Source organism: Sus scrofa, chromosome 12, assembly GCF_000003025.6.
Source record: "Sus scrofa isolate TJ Tabasco breed Duroc chromosome 12, Sscrofa11.1, whole genome shotgun sequence".
Lineage (NCBI taxonomy): Eukaryota > Metazoa > Chordata > Mammalia > Artiodactyla > Suidae > Sus > Sus scrofa.
In genome coordinates, this window is record NC_010454.4 from 50,098,000 (window position 1) to 50,114,739 (window position 16,740).

The 16,740-nt window shown below is 46.1% G+C and overlaps 1 protein-coding gene across 1 annotated transcript in view; it reads right to left on the minus strand.

Moving 5' to 3' along the window:
- Window positions 1–16,740, minus strand: part of ZZEF1 (zinc finger ZZ-type and EF-hand domain containing 1) — a 113,769-nt gene that overhangs the window by 56,510 nt on the left and 40,519 nt on the right. Inside the window, 11 exon segments of the mRNA XM_021067699.1 lie at window positions 721–843; window positions 953–1,074; window positions 2,424–2,583; window positions 6,016–6,130; window positions 7,072–7,126; window positions 7,129–7,138; window positions 9,429–9,562; window positions 10,158–10,327; window positions 10,993–11,093; window positions 13,201–13,416; window positions 14,712–14,823. Coding sequence (XP_020923358.1) covers window positions 721–843; window positions 953–1,074; window positions 2,424–2,583; window positions 6,016–6,130; window positions 7,072–7,126; window positions 7,129–7,138; window positions 9,429–9,562; window positions 10,158–10,327; window positions 10,993–11,093; window positions 13,201–13,416; window positions 14,712–14,823 — 1,318 coding nt within the window.

The window sequence follows — 16,740 nt, forward strand, 5'->3', positions numbered from 1 at the left end:
TTTTAATGTAGGCCCTTTTTACTCCCACAGCGTTGTGAGAATTAAACAAGACAGTGAAAAAACTTCGTGTCCTATAAGGCTGAGTAATGGAGAAAATGCTTTTAAATACCAAACCCCCTAATTTGCCTTTCAACACACATTTTCTCTTCTGGGCTTCAATATGGTTATTCACTTACATGGTTCTTCATATAATTTCATGTGCTATATAAAGATGAAATTAAGAGTTCCCATTGTGGCTCAGTGGGTTAAGAACCCGACTAGTATCCATGAGGATGCAGGTTCAATCCCTGGCCTCACTCAGTGGGTTAAGGATCAGGCACTGCCGCAAGCTGCAGCATAGGTCATAGATGTGGCTTGGATCTGGTGGGCTATGGCTGTGGCGTAGGCCAGGGGCTGCAACTCCGATTCAAACCCTAGCCGGGGATCTTTCATATGCTGCAGGCGCAGCCCTAAAAAAAAAAAAAAAAAAGAGATGAACTTAATCTTCATACAGCCTCCTCCGTGTCTCCTTTCTAATGCTGACTGCTGACCATAGCAAATCAACTCAGACTGGCATTTATCCGCGTTTGCAAAACCCACACTGATAAAGTACTGATAAGACAGAGGGTCTTGCGGAGGTGAATGATCTGTGGGGCCTGCACTGAGTGCTGCGTTTCGCGCGTATGGTCACAGCGCTCCTAAGAAGGGATGGAAAGCAGGTTTGAGGCCAGCGCGAGGTACCTTGTTCAGTCCTCCGTCGGGGTCACTGCAGAGCTCCTTCAACAGCTCTGTCAGGGCGCTGAACTCTCTCAGGAGTGTGCAGTGTGAAATGTCTAATGTACAAAAGTCCAGCAGGAAGATCACCTAAAGGAAGATGAATGAAGCACTCAGCGTCCACCTCGGACTCTGGAGGGGGGGATACAGGTCCCCTACCCCCTCCTGCCCCCTACAAATGGTTGCCACTTGGTCTTACCAGTTGACGAGCTGCCATTGAAAACACCGAATTACATAATTTTTCCACTATGGTTTTCCCACTGTACTGGGACAGGAGGGATTCCAAAATCACTCTCATGCTTGCCAGAAACTGTCCCACATCTACCAAAACATAAAGAAAATAATTACTATTTTATATGGTATTAACCTCATTGCTTGGTCATCATCAAGGGCAAAGGTGGAGAGAGCCACAGACGCTGTGGGAGGAATGCCACATCAGAGAGACCAGAGACCATGAAGTGTCATACAAACGTCTTCCTCTGCGAGGGAAAAGCAATGCAAATCGTAGTAAAAGAATGCTTTTAAAGTGAGTGATTTTGTGGTTTCTGTTGTCTTTGCTACTTTCCAATGGGGTGGAGGTACCATTTTTATAAGTGAAGGTACATGGCTGACCAGCCCAGCTGCCTGCCTGCCTTTCCCTTTGTTTACAAAGGGCCTGTCATCAGGTGTGCCGTCCAAGTGGCCAAACATTAAGAGCCAGGACTCGATACTGTAAGCATTTGTTGTCACAGCTGCTGAGATCAAGTTTAACGGAACTGAATTTTCCACATACAAATTCTCAGAACCTGTTGAGTTTCATATAATTTTCTGTGGGTTTACGGGACATGAATCTGAGTATTTTCAGCGTTAGCAAAGATCACAGCAATGCTCACATGTACCTCAGATTATAAAAGTTCAAGACTTTTTCTTTTTTGGATAACTTGCTTAAAACAGGGAAGAGAGAGTTCCCTGGTGGCCCAGAGGTTAAGGATTTGGCCTTACCACTGCTGTGGCGAGAGTTTGATCCCTGGCCCAGGAACTTCTGTGTGCCAAGGGCATGGCCAAAAAAAACCCCAAAACAAAACAAAGCAAAGCAAAACAAAACAAAACAAAAAACCAAACAACAACAAAAAAACCAGGGAAGACACACTCCACTAAAGAGTATGGTATCATCTTATCATCCGAGTTCCTGTTGTAGCACAGTGGGTTAAGAATACAACTGCAGCAGCTCGGGTCATTAAGGAGGCACGGGTTTGATTCCCAGCCCAGCACAATGAGTTAAAGGATCCGGCATGGCCTCAGTTGCAGCTTGGGTCACAGCTGCAGCTCAGATTCTATCCCTGGCCTAGGAACTTCCATATGTCATGGGTGCAGTCACTAAAAAGAATAAAAATAAAGAGTATGCTGTCACCTAGAGTCTGGGGGACTGCAGAGGCAATATTTAGGCTATGAGATGACCCGATCCTGTAATAAAAATACTTAGGCACACTACCACATTCAGACAGGAAACCGAGCAAAAAGCACACTAGAGGATTCTATTTTAAGAAGAAAAAAACAACCCAAAGATGGGTCTGATTTGCAATAACCAAATGAAAACCACACTCTACTCCAGGCAGGCAGTACTAAGAGGAGAGCACACAGAGTCAAACCCAGTGCCTATTTGTTTTCATGGATTTCATACTGAAACTCACATTTTTCAATAAGGTCGACGGCAAGATCTTTGGCTCCAGAGTACGTGCTCTTCAGCTGCAGGTAGCACCAGGAGAGCAGGCTGCCTTGGACGGACCAGAACAGGGAGAAGAGCACAGAGCCCACCTCCCCTTGGGCCCCATCGAGCATCAACAGCTCACACTGCAAGGGAGGAGACAAACGGGAAGGGCTCACAACAAAGCCATTCACAGAACACAGCCAGGGGCACTCGCTAAGAGAGCAGCTGTCACAGGCAGAAGATTCTAGGGAAGTGGGGAACAGTTAGGAAAGAACCTTCAACCTGAAAGTGACCAACAGAGATGGCATGAGAGTTCCTCTCTTGCCCTCCAGCTTTTCAGAAACTTTACCGATGGTTTCTCTACTCCTTGTGCCATTTCCTTCCACCTCCGAGGAATCCCCTCCCACCCGAGTTCTCCCTCTCTCTCTTCAAATTCCTTTTCTTTCTGGCTCCTTCTCAGAGCCTTCAATCAAATCTCTCCCACCTTAAAAAACAATCCTTCATCCCGCTATCGTCCTTTAATGGACTCTAGGAATAAATTATCGCACACACAAACCACAGCTATGTTCATATTACAACTTCCATGTAATTGCCTCAAACTGGAAACAACCCAACCATCCCTCCAAAGTAAAATGAATAAGCAAATTGTAGCAGATTCATCAAGGGAATACTGTATACCAGTGGAAAATAAAACCAAAACTACAGCACATATATCAACACTGATGAACCCCCAAAATGCCGCTGGATGAAAAAAAACTTGTCCCAGAAGATGGTACCCCACATGATTCCATTAAAGGCCAAAACCAGGCAAAACAAACGTGCTATGCAGAGATGACCAGAAAGAAAAACAAGAGAATGATGGGTATGAACTTCAGAGTGGTGGTCACCTCCGGCAAGGAAGAAGGGTAAGCCATGGAAGGGCAGGTGGGTGGGTGGGAAGATTTTAAAAATATTGGTAATGTCCTAGTTCTTAAAAAGGATCGTTGTTTCTTTAAATTGCCCATCAATACATATCCTTTTGTATGTGTATTCCACTTGAAAAAGCTCTTATCCCCACTCTGTTTTTGCCTTTCCCCCCGCGGCTGCTCTACCACTTCTATTCCCATCACTCGCTGACACCATTCCTCAAAGGCACAGTTACCAGCCAGAGAGCAACGCCCCCCACTTAACCTTAACCTCGGTGGCTCTGCGGACCACTGTCCTTCTTGAAACTCTTCTCTCTCTCAGCTTCTGTCGCCCCTGAATTTCTTCCTGCCACTCCTCCTCATTCTCCTGGCTGCCCTTTCTACGTAGGCGTGCCTCAAGATGCCTGTAGGTGATAAGAGGACACTGATACCCATGGCTTCCACTGTCACCTGTTGGTTAATGATTGCAAATCTCCATTTCCAACACTGACTCAGCTCCTGAGGGTCCAATCAGATATCGTCACCGGAACCATAAACCCAACATGTTCAAAGTCTAACCATTACCATTCTCCCCGTCAAATACCTGCTCCTCCCCATCGTGTCCTGTTCTATCACCAGAGAGAACAGCCTTTCCTCTCGGCTTGCTCAGATTCCATTCATGGGCTCAAAAGGAGCTCCAGCACCACCTCTTCCCAAAGCCTGCTTGAGAAAGCTCTGCGACCTTCCTCCATCAGGCAGGGCTAGGTGTGCTCCTCTGGACCCACACGACCTTTGCTTTTAGGCCCTTACTGTACCGTTGTACCTGATTACATGCTTGCCTGCTCTTCAGGACTGTGCTCTTCTGGCACTGTACCCCACGTCTAGCACTGGTCCTGGCACACAGCGGGCGTTCAGTCCATCTTTATGGAACTAATAGACTTAGGAGAAATTATCTAGACTAGGGACGTGTCTGACTACCTTGAAAATTAAAAAAAAAAAAAATCTAACTCTTCCTCTTTAAATGTTTCTTATTGAAAGATACTTGAAGGAACTATTTCAATGGCTGTGTGGTCCCTGGCCTGGGGAGCAATGAAGTCTCTAACTTCCTCTGTATCACAGGCAAGTGACAGGGAAAAAAGGACAAACGTGACGCCCAGTGGTAAAGATCACGAGGAACTCTCCCGGACAGACGCTGTCTCATGTCTCTAAGGACACCTTCCAGTGCGGATGGCCTGGTGGAAGGGGACAAAACTAAGAGTCGAGTCGCCTGGGCTTTAGTCCTGACTCCAGTACATATGACTCACGCAGGAGGCAGAGTTAACACCTATGAAAACGAGTAGTCTCCTGCCCAATGGCACTGGCGATGTGACTGCAGGACTTAAATAAGACGTCAGGGCTCTGGGAAACAGGCTGGATCTAGAGGAGCTCCAGGAGAAAGGGTAAGTGCGGGGAAGGGCAGAAGCAAAGACAGCGAAGAGAATGGGACACGGCTGACCGGGGCAGAGCAATGCAGACGGGCAGGAAAGGGACAGGTCTGGAAAGGAGACAGAAAGAAGAAAGTAACCAAAGGGAACATTAATGTGACGGCAGCTCACAGAGCAGTGATTAAGAACAGTTAAGGCTTATAAAGTCGATATACTACCTGAAAGAACACAGGCATCACAGCGAAATCCAAACAACCCTGAATCAAAGGAGTACTAGGTCTCAACAGTGGTCAGTTGGCCTCACGTGCCCAAGCACACTACGGAGAACAACCTGCCACTCTGCACGTTCTCTAAGGTCCCGAAGAGCAAACGGGGGTGGGAGAACACTGTTAAGCAGCCCATGGCAGCAGGTGGCTGGCACTGAACAAAATCACTGTTCTAGCAGCAACCTGAAAACTAACTAAGAGGTTACATTTACGGTAAGAGGTTTAAAGACACTGAGTTCAGCTACGTTATTAAGCACTTCAAGGCTTGCTTTGCCCTGTCTCCCCATAACGTCTAACGCCCTGGTTCCCATGTTTTAGTCCAGAGGCGGTTCTAGGTCCCCTAGCACAGGGGCTGTCGCTTCAGAGTCTCTGGGGGTACTTGATATAATGCAGAGTTTTAAGCCCTATCCCCAGAGATTCTAAATCTGTGGCTTGGGGAGGGACCTAGAAATTCAAATGCCTATCACAGTGCATCAGGTGATTCTGATCCAGTTGACAGACAGACCACATTTTGAGAAACAATACCCCTCGTGTTAAGAAAAAAGCAAAAAATTTAAATACCATTAGCACAGAAAAATTAGACCATCTTCTCAGATTTGATTAGTCTGCAGATTTGCTAAGTAACCTTAAATTAAAACAAACAATTTAGGGCGGTTTCCACAGGCTTCACACCACAAACATGACTGTGCTCTGGGCTCATCTACTGACACAAGGGCGCAAGGTGAAACCCATGCCGCTTTTTCAAAGGAAGCCGTAGTGAGCACTTCCGGGTACTCATGGCTGGCTGACTACCCAGGGGCGGGAAGCGCCCCTCGCTCATCTGCAGGAGCTGCTGACTGGCTGGGATCGGAGGCAGGTGGGGGAACCTCTGAGCTCCTGCGTGACAGTCCTGGGCAAAGTTACAACCATGCTGTAAGTGAGGGCTAGAGGGGAGGCACGGCTGCCCTGTCCTGCCTCCTAAAGGCAAGAGGCAGAGGCAACAGGGAGCAGCCATCAGTTACCTCCCGAGCGGCAACGGAGAGCAGAGTGCGCGTGACCGCCAGCACCTCGCTGAGGTCCGTGTCCGCCAGGTCGCCTTTCTCAGGTAACAGCAGGAGGCCGCCTGGATCCTTATCACTGAAAGGACACAAATCAGTCATTACACCTTGTTTCAGGAAGGGGCTTTTCACTCAAACGGTTCCAAAAGAGAATGTAGCAAGATTTCTGTATCAATTCTATGGGATACGAGGAGGAGTTTGGGTCTGGAAAAAGCTGGGGTCCCACTCTCTGTCCACATGTCTTTATGTATGTAACCTGCACAGGCGCCCCCAAACCCTCAAGTCCTTAGAAGAGATTCTGGGGAATAAATCTGATGAACAAATCACCTTGGCCCCAATAGGAAATACACTAAATCTCATGACTGTGAATTTGACAAAACAGGCGAAACATTCCATCTTCAAAGGTTCCTCACGACAGCCCCCAGTCCCGTCACCATCCTGGCTACTTGATTCTGAAGACATTTAATAGAGCCCTCGGGGTCTGGCATCCACACCAGGCAGAGTCGCCTGCAGAGAGGAACTCAGGCTTTGAGTTCCTCCTTCAAGAGTCTGCGCTTCCACGAATGCCACCGACAGGCCCATGAGCGTGTCCGGCAGTCACAGCAGGTAGGTCTCCCCATCACCTCCCAGCCCACTTTTTGCTAAATTACCCCTCTGTGCCTCTGCAGTTGGGTTTTAACGTGCTTGTGTTTAGACTTAAGGACTAGACCCCAAACTCCTTTGGCTTCAGTTTCTGTCTTCAAATATCACGTAGCTATTCAAGTCTTCAAAAAGGTTCCCAATGGCGCCAACTCTAAACTGTCTTATAGTGACTGGGGCTTTGAGTAAGCTCTTGAAAGGACTATTGTTCTACCATCATTTTAGTCACTTCTGAGACTAGTGATACCTCACCCTAGAAACTTGGCTGAGTGAGGCAGGCACTTGGTTACACCAAACGCACATGAAAGGACAGGACAGCTCAAGAAAACAACTTTGCAAAGAGCTGAAATATTGGACAATTGAAAAGAATTATAAACTTACCTAAAATATGTGCACAGTGAGCGGAAAGTGAGCTGCAGGGATTGCTTGTGTTCTGCTCAGTGACATTCTTCTAGAAACAAGAAAATGCACATTCAGGAACTCTATTCTGTGACATTACAGAGACCCAGAGCAGCATGAAATGCCACAGCTCACTGGTCCCAAACAGGGGGAAAGCCGGGGCAGGGGCGACTACATCACAGGGCCCGACTCAGATGCGGGCTAGTGCTAAGAGGAGCAGAACCACCTGTCTGAACAAAAGATGGCAGGTGTACTTGTGTTCACTGCAAAAGCTAACATCTTTAAGTTTCCTGCAGGAAAATGTTTACGAATATGACCTCCAAAAGATGTCTCTTTTCATCACTGGGCATGCCATCCCAAGAGGAAGGAGCAGAGACAAGACTACATTTCTTGTGAACTTTCTGTTTGTTTTTAAACAGGACCTAAGCTTTCTCTGTATTTTCTTCTGTATCTATCAATATGTTTTTTTCCTCTCTAATTTCATTGATGATTTTTCTCTTCTTCTTTTTTTGTCTTTTAGGGCCACACCCTTGGCATATGGAGGTTCCCAGGTCAGGGGTTGAATCAGAGCTACAGCTGCCAGCCTATACCACAGCCACAGCAACACAGCATCCAGGCTGCATCTGAGACCTACACCACAGCTCATAGCAATGCTGGATCCTCAACCACTGAGTGAGGCCAGGAATCAAACCTGTATCCTCATGGATGCCAGTCAGGCTTGTTTCCACTGAGCCACAACAGGAACTCCTTATTGACTGATTTTCTCTTCTTTTTTTTTTTTTTTTTTGTCTTTTTGCTATTTCTTGGGCTGCTCCCGAGGCATATGGAGGTTCCCAGGCTAGGAGTCTAATCGGAGCTGTAGCCACTGGCCGAGGCCAGAGCCACAGTAACGCGGGATCCGAGCCATGTCTGCGACCTACACCACAGCTCAGGCAACACCGGATCGTTAACCCACTGAGCAAGGTCAGGGACTGAACCCGCAACCTCATGGTTCCTAGTCGGATTCGTTAACCACTGCGCCATGACGGGAACTCCTTGACTGATTTTCTTATGTTAAATCACCCTGGCATTCCTAGACAAATGCAACTCAGTCACAATTTTGTTTACATCTTGTTGAAGTGGTTTACTAGTATTTTCTTAGGATTTTTAAATAGGATTTATTAAATAAGATTATTAAATAATATTATAATTTTTCTTTCTTATACAGTCTTAGTTTATTTATATTTCCTTGTGTTTTACCATCACTGGGACCCTAGAGACCATGAACCCCTTTTTACTTAAATGCTTTTGGTATGACTTAGTAAGAAAATGTTTTGCTTTCTTTGACATTATCATTAGTATCTTTTTTCATGTATCACGATACATTCATTTTCATACAGAAATACTTCCTCCAGAATGAAAAACCTAGATCTTTGTATAAGGATATTCCATTTGGTAACATAATGCTTGTAAAAACTGAAAGCATTTTTCACCCCTCAGTACTAATATCTGAGTAACAAGAAGGGGCCTGTGAGGGTAAGAAAATCCATCTGAGGATTATACAACTTGGCTGTGCTTTTTTAAATAGATATAAACTGAAACATTGATGTATAAAGTATGTCAGAGAGTTATGCTGAAATAATAAGAGGGTGCAGCAGAGTGGGTGAGGAATATTATAGATGATACAAATGTAGCCTGAGTTTTTTTTTTTTTTTTAAAGGCGCACCTGCAGCATATTTAAGTTGCCAGGCTAGGGGTGGAATTGGAGCTACAGCTGCTGGCCTACACCATAGCCACAGCAACGTGGGATCTGAGCTGTGTCTGTGACCTACACTGCAACTCACGGCAGTGCCAGATCCTTAACCCACTGAGCGGGGCCAGGGATCAAATCCATAACCTCATGGATACTCGTCAGGTTCATTATCACTGAGCCACAATGGGAACTCCTAGCCTGAGTTTACAGTTACTGAATCTAGGTGATGAGCATGTATTGGGAGGCTGGAGGGATTAATTCATTATAATGTATTATTTAGTCTAGTTCTGGATTTAGATTTTCTCATAATAAAGTTAAAATGTTAAAAGAACACTTGGTTGTAGGCACGTCTTGAAGATGAAGGAGACTAAACTCTCCCTTTGCGATTCAACAGGTTCTGAAACGGAAGTCGGGACTACCTGTCACCCCCAGGTTGAGCACAGTGCTATCTTTAGATATCCGTGTCCCACACAACGTTCGCGTATGTAAGAATTAAATACATGTTTGGGAAACTGAACGTGAGAGGATATTCAGAGAAAACAGACTAGTAAGTTTCACTGCAACAGACTTCAGGAATGGAATCTGTAAATTTAACATAAATAATTACCATCATGGTGAAGAGATGGTTCCGCCGGGTCTGTCGATCGGGAAAGAAGATGGCAGCCCCATTGAGAAGGGTATTCCTGACTTCTTGTTTCAGTAGTTCCATGGGCACAGAGTCTCCATCTACCCTATCGACCACTGATAAAAATGAACAACCGGCCTTTAATACACACACACATACACACACATCTGCTTCAACCAGCCTCTAAACTCACTAAAAGAGCAAAGAAATTCTCCTGTACAGGCTAGGCAGTGTAAGGAAATCATTGTTTAATTTATTGGTTCACATTTAACAAATCACATTTATATATCAGTTTTTATTTCATTATTACTCTGTCCTTATATATCAGTTTTTATTTCATTATTACTCTGTCCTTTTGCAAAGACTTACAAATAACCTCAGATGATCACATATGTTCTATTCTCAACTAATCACTACCATCGCTCCCCCGCAATCGATCCGCTTCAACCCTGTGTCTTAGCTCAAGACTGAGTAGTGTGACAGTAATTACTTTCCGTATAACACAACTGTGTATCGGGAACCAGGAGAAAGTCCTTGAGGCAGGCCTAAAACTCTCAACTTCAAATAGCGATTCAAAAGCGGATCGAGGAAGCTCATTCTCCAAAGAAATCCCTTTCCTAGGCTTGCCTGATCACAGGACCCCTGTGCTCGACAGTAAGAGACCCTGCCGGCGACCAGCACAGGGCACAGGGAAGAAATGCCAATCCCTACCATCGCATAAGTGCGCGTAGAGCTCCTTGGCGGCCTCCACCTGCCCAGGGCTCTGGCGTGGGGCCTTGGCATCCTCGGAGGCGGCCGGCACGTCTCCTTGCAGCACGGAGAAGCAGCTCTGGAGGAGCTGCAGAAGCAGGGTTTGTGCACAGACACACTCTTCCCTTGGGCTACAGAAAGACAAAGAACATCAGAGAGCAAAAAGGCAAGTTGCTTTGACTCTCCAAGCCTAACAACTGTCTACAAAGATTTCTCCACTAGGCGTCAGGCTCAGTGAAAAGAACGCCAGCTGAGAGAAAGGTGGAAAGGAATGAACAATGGGAGAGTCTGAAAACACAGACCCTCTCTGACTCTGCCCACTTTGGGGCACAAAAATGCATTCCTGATCCTATTTCTTCATTACTAAAAGGAAGATACTATAACACTTGACCTGCTTATCATTATAAGGCTGTAACAATAAGCGACAAACATTATGTCTGCAAAAACGCTGCCCAAATAGAGCACTACATAGAAATACAAGGTGTTATTTTCAATAATAACAAAATCTTTCAAATCAGAACCATACAAACTAGAAGGAAGTAAAAAATCTTGGAAGAAAAAACTTGTCCATTTATTTACTTATTTATTTATTTTTATGGCTGCACCCACGGCATGTGGAAATTCCTGGGCCAGGGACTGACCCTGAGCTGCAGCTGCGATCCTTAACCCACTCAGCCACACTGGGAACTCAACTTGTCCATTTATTTATTTTTTTTCAACTTGTCCATTTAGAACAGCAAACTTCAGTGTTTTCTGTTGTGTTTATATTATCATCTTGTAACAAATTCTGACTTACTTTTCCTTTAATTTACTGTAAAAATTCCAGAAGATCTGCAAATCAAGACCCGTGAAGTCCAGAAAAGATTTATATTTTAAGCCACTTCCCTTCTGCTGTACCTAGACAATTATAAAGACCAGAAAAAATAAAATTAAAAAACGCATTTAGAGGAAAATTGTAATAGTTCCTTTACTTCTCACTGCTAAGGGATATGGAGGCTCTGCATGTGTAAAGGTCCATCCAACAGAACTATGCTTACTCGTAACCACTAAAGCGTCTGTGAACAACTATTTCTGGTGTGAAACTTTCTAAAATGTGTGCGTGTGTGTGTTGTGCACATACATATGTGAATGTATACACACACGTAACATCCCCAGGAGAGCTCCGTGACCTTATAGATACCACGGCGGGAACAGAAGTCATCTCCACTGGACGATGCCCACCGTCCGGGACTCCGCTGTGGTATGTGCCGACCCTTTCCTACACGTAGCCTGAAAGGGTCACTCTGCCGCTGCTACTCCTAAGCATCCCCCTCTCATCAACTACTTTCTGCTGTGAGAGGAGAGCTCGAACAACAAAGACCAAACAGTCCACATACTAATTGAGTCATCAGTCTCTGACTGTGCCCTGACTCGGAATGAAGGTCAAAGTAGACACTGCTGCACACCACGCAGGCCAGGGCTCCACTGGATTCCTGACATAAGCCACGGTACCTATGGCGATGGCCGCAACAATCTTTCCCTGAGTGGGTGGTCCATGCTTTTATGAGTGACTGTAGAAGTCACTATCAAAAACACAACGTTCATGGCAGCATTACTCACAACAGCCAAGATCAACCTAAGTGTCCCTCAATAGATGAACAGATAAAGAAGATGTGGTGTGTGTGGAATATTACTCAGCCGTAAACAGAATGAAATTTTGCCATTTGTGACAACACAGATGGACCTAGAAGGTATTACACTTAGTGAAATAAGTCAAAGAAATACAAATACTAAGCTTTGACTTATATGTGGAATCTAAAAAATGAAACAACCTAACAAAACAGAAGTAGACTCAGATACAGAGAACAGTTACCACAAGGAAGAGCAGTGGTGTAGTTCTCGTTGTGGCGCAGTGGAAACAAATGCAACTAGTATCCATAAGGATGCAGGTTCGATTCCTTGCCTCACTCAGTGGGTTGGAGATCTGGCATTGCCCTGATGTGTGGTGTAGGTGGCAGATGCAGCTTGGATCTTGCGTTGCTATGGCTATGGCATAGGCAACTCCAATTTGTCTTTCTTATTTATTTATTTATTTTTTTGTCTTTTTAGGGCCGCACCCATGGCATCTGGAGACACAGATGGGTCGCAGACACAGCTTGGATCTGGCATTGCTGTGGCTCTAGCGTAGGCCGGTGGCTACAGCTCCGATTAGACCCTTAGCCTGGGAACCTCCAAGTGCTGCAGGAGCGGCCATAGAAAAGGCAAAAAGACAAAAAAAAAAAAAAAAAAAAAAAAAAATCAAATTACTATGTTGTCTATCTGAAACTAATATAATGTTGCAAGTCAATTATTTTTCAATTTTTAAAAATCCTCTTATTATTTTGGTACTTAGTAAACAAAGAGAATTCACCTACACTTCAAGAATAATTTCAGGACTTAAAAGAGACATACATTCCATAAACTTGCTTCATCTCCCCAGTCTACCCCTGGCAACCCAGCTGGGAATCTTTTTTTTTTTTTTGCCTTTTCTAGGGCCGCTTCCCGAGGCATATGGAGGTTCCCAGGCTAGGGGTCTCATCAGAGCCACAGCTGCCGGTCTACGCCAGAGCCACAGCAACACGGGATCTGAGCTGCGTCTGTGACCCACACCACAGCTTACTGCAACGCCGGATCCTCAACCCACTGAGCAAGGCCAGGGATTGAACCCGCAACCTCATGGTTCCTAGTTGGATTCGTTAACCACTGCACCACGACGGGAACTCCCCAGCTGGGACCCTTCAAGATCTGTGTGTTGTCTGTTCCAGGAAGCTTTACAATGATGGCCACACGCCACTGAGTCTTCCACCGACTGACGCCATCAACGCCCACCATCTCCCTCCCCTTGGCCCCCCAAAGTCATCACAGCAGCATGATGCCTGCTGTCCTCATTCATCCTGCACGGCTTCGGCAGGGCCAGGTTCTTCTCAACCAACACTGTCGTTTACTTTTCCCAAAGGAAAAGGTCTAACAACTGAGGAAACACTACCAGGTCATGGGCAAGCTGCTGGATGAACTGCAGGGTCCTGAGGAGCAGTGTGGCGCCACACACGCTCTCCTCCGCGTCCTTTCTGCAGTGGGCACAGACGATGCTCTGCTCTGCTTCTGCTCTTGCAGGCCGGAGGTAGCCACTGATGCTCAAGCCCTGGACCCCCAAGCGCTCTGCCGACTCCTGGCGGGTGCAGAGGAACTTCACCATCAGGTACTGGGAAGGACAAGAGAGCGGCAAGGAGGATTCAGAAGCCCCGGATACTGAGAAAGGGGAAAAAAGGTCTTTCTGGGAAGGCCGTCCCATAGCTTTAATGATTTATGAGGCACCACTCTACCTAGTACTGGGGACATGAAGCCTAAGTCCAGCATCTACAACAAATAGGAAGGCGGTGATACAAATGCTCAACAAAGTCAGGTTTTGGGAGAGATCACGATCAGAGACATGGCATTACTGCCTCTTCAAGGCAAAAACGGGATTAAGACAGGATGAGTAAGAGAAGGATGTCCTCTCTGTGGCACAGTCATTTTGAAAGGGAAAACAGCTGTACGGTGAAAACAGTCAATACTCTAAGGGATCATCTCAAAACTCCCAGTTACATGCAACTCAGGTGCTGGGACCCCAGGACACAGCCTTGTCTGCTCAAAGCTAAGCCATTTTCAAAGCCCAACATCAAAGCACCTCTCTGCTTTTTACAATGAAAGCGCCTTTGTTGAGGGCCTTTCAGAATTCACTACTCAGTTGCACAAATATTCCCTGAGCACCTATTATGTAGAATACCTGTAGTTCTTTTATCGCTCTTTTTTTTTTTTTTTTTTTTTTTCCCTTTTTTGGCCACCCCATGGAATATGGAGTTCCTGGGTCAGTGATCAGATCCAAGCCACAGTTGTGACCTACACCACAGCTGCAGCAACACCAGATCCTTTAACCCACTGTGCTAGTCCGGGGATCAAGTCTGCGTCCTGGCACTGCAGAGACACCAACTGATCCCATTGCGCCACAGTGGGAACCCCTCTTATTTCTCTTATTTAAGCTTCTTCCAAAAATTTACAATGGAGGTAAAAAAAAAAATCAAATAGCCAAATAATCACTGCTTCTTTCATAGCTATGGAAAGACATCTGTCTGGCATTTACACCTGTGTATTTACTGTTCTCTCAGCCTGAGCTGCCCTTCTCTACACCTCCTAGGCTGGCTAAAGATGCTGGCTTAACCAGCCTCCAACACTTGGCATCACACCACCTTTCCTGGGAAGGCTTCCCTGGTGGATTCAGGCGAGGTTAGTCTTCCTCTGAGCTGCAGTGGATGTCTCTTTACCATGACCCATATCACAGTGTCTCATACAACTGCACCTTCCACTAGACTCTGAATTTCCCATGGGTCATAATCATGTCACGTTTACCTCCAGGATTCTGGGGCTGGCCCAGGGCTGGTACACAATAAGCACTCGATAAACACAGGACACAAGGATGGGGGGGCAGGTACACGAAGGCCGTGACTCACTGCTGCTTACTTTGGCAACTCTGCACTGTTGTAACTTGACATCGGCTTCATCCCACTCTTCTTCCAGCTCAAACCAGCCCACAGGATCATCCTCTCCAAGGTCATCTGGCGAGCAACCAACCCTGTAAACACAAAGGTAATCACAAAACACGTTCCTCTTTCTCAACTCCTCAAGGGTCTAACAAACAAGGCACCATCTGAATGGCATTTAACTTGTGAATATGGCTTGTCACTTAACAATCAGGACGGGGTGTGGCATCTGATGCCTCTGAACATATGAGGGAGTTGGTGGTGACTTCTTCCCCACTTCTCGGCCTCTGCGTCTGTGAAATGGAAATTCTTATTAATCCCAAATAGAACCTGGGAACGAAGGAGAAAGTGTGCTTCTCTAGATAACTGGCTTATCTGAAGAATGAGACATGAAGTTAAGGCATCTTGGATGAGCTCCTCAGGAACAAGGCACAATGCAACAGCTGGTGTGTGCTTCTGGGAAGACCCCAGGGAGGGCAGGTTCAGCTTCACCTCCCTAGTCTGGCCAACGTACACACAACTGGTATGAGGTTCATACTTGTGACAACGGAAGGATCTTTCAAATCCTGGAGCTCCGAAACAGGAAAACCTCAGCCTTTACAAAAGGCCTCAGGATTTTTTTTTCCTATTCCTTAAGAAGTCCTTTCAGGAAAAGTATTTCAACCCAGAGGCTGAAGAAGCACAACTGCGTGCCATTTCTTTTTAAAAACTGGACACCTGAATGGTACTTCCTTTTTAGGAATTCAATAACCGAGAAGGAGAAAATGGCAGTCTTTTCAAATAACATTCCTAAAACTTGAAACTATTTAGTCTGCGATACAACTGACAAGCTAGCCGACACAGGAGTGTTCTGTATGGAAAAGAGAAGTAACACAGGGATGTGCAGCAAGAGGAAGGAAAAGACAGAGGACCCAGAGGCAGCTCCCTAACAGAAAGCAGAGATGTTCTCTCCTTCCCCTCAATCTTGCAGGACGTAGTTAACCCTAGAACTCTGTCTTAGCTCAAAACCGTGTCCACGACCTTCCTCCATATCTGAGGAGGAAGAGAAGTTGTCCATTCACCTGGGGAGCCACTAAGGAAGTCGGAGCGTAGCGAGCGAGCGGGAGAGGGGGCTCCGCTCACACCGCCGGCCAGCAGGCAGCGTGGAGCGAAGAGTTGACGGTCAGTCCCCTCAAGCACGCACAGCCACCAGACGGCTGGTCCGAGGCCTGCTGACCAAGCTCTGCCCAGAGACAGACCAGAAGAGGGCCTGACAGAGGCATGCCTGTTAACACTGTGTTCTCCAAACTGGACAGGCACTGACAACATGTAGGACAGAAAAATCAGGAATTCGAGTAGTTCGGGCTGGAACCAGGAGCTAAAAAGCAGCAAGCAACCAGTGAATAAGCCTCTATTTAGGTTAATAAAAAAAAAAAATCATCCTGTATAAGATGTGAAGGATCTTCTTTGACAGCAGGTTTAGCGAAAAAGACCTATTTTAATATGTCCCAGGAGTGGGACACAGCGACTTTAAAACAACTATAACCTCTAGTTATTTTTAAAGAAAAGCACATTTTTTAAAAAGCACATACACATGACAGAGGTTGTTTCAGCTCCTTTAGAGGCTGGAATTAAGACCACTGCGTTGAGTCACAAATACAGATGGCAACTGGGCATATTCTAGGTATTGAAAGGCCTGCGTCCTCCCGCATTATGGGTCTTCTAGAGGCTGAAGCGGCCACTTGTCAGGGAGGTCACCAGAGGAAGTCCGGCGGGGGAGGAGGTTATTCTAGATCCTCGCCTGTGGCAGGGCAGCATCACAGTCACCTGCGAGCTTGTGAGAAATGAAGGTCTCAGGCCCCACCAAGAACTACTGAATCAGAATCCACATTTTTAACACAATTCTCCATGGTTCATATGCACATGAAAGCCTCGTGGTACAGTATGGGTGAGAGTGAAAACGCCACACCCATGACCTGGAAACACGAGGGCGAAAAGAGCAAGTCGGGCTCGGCTCCAAGAGTTTTCAC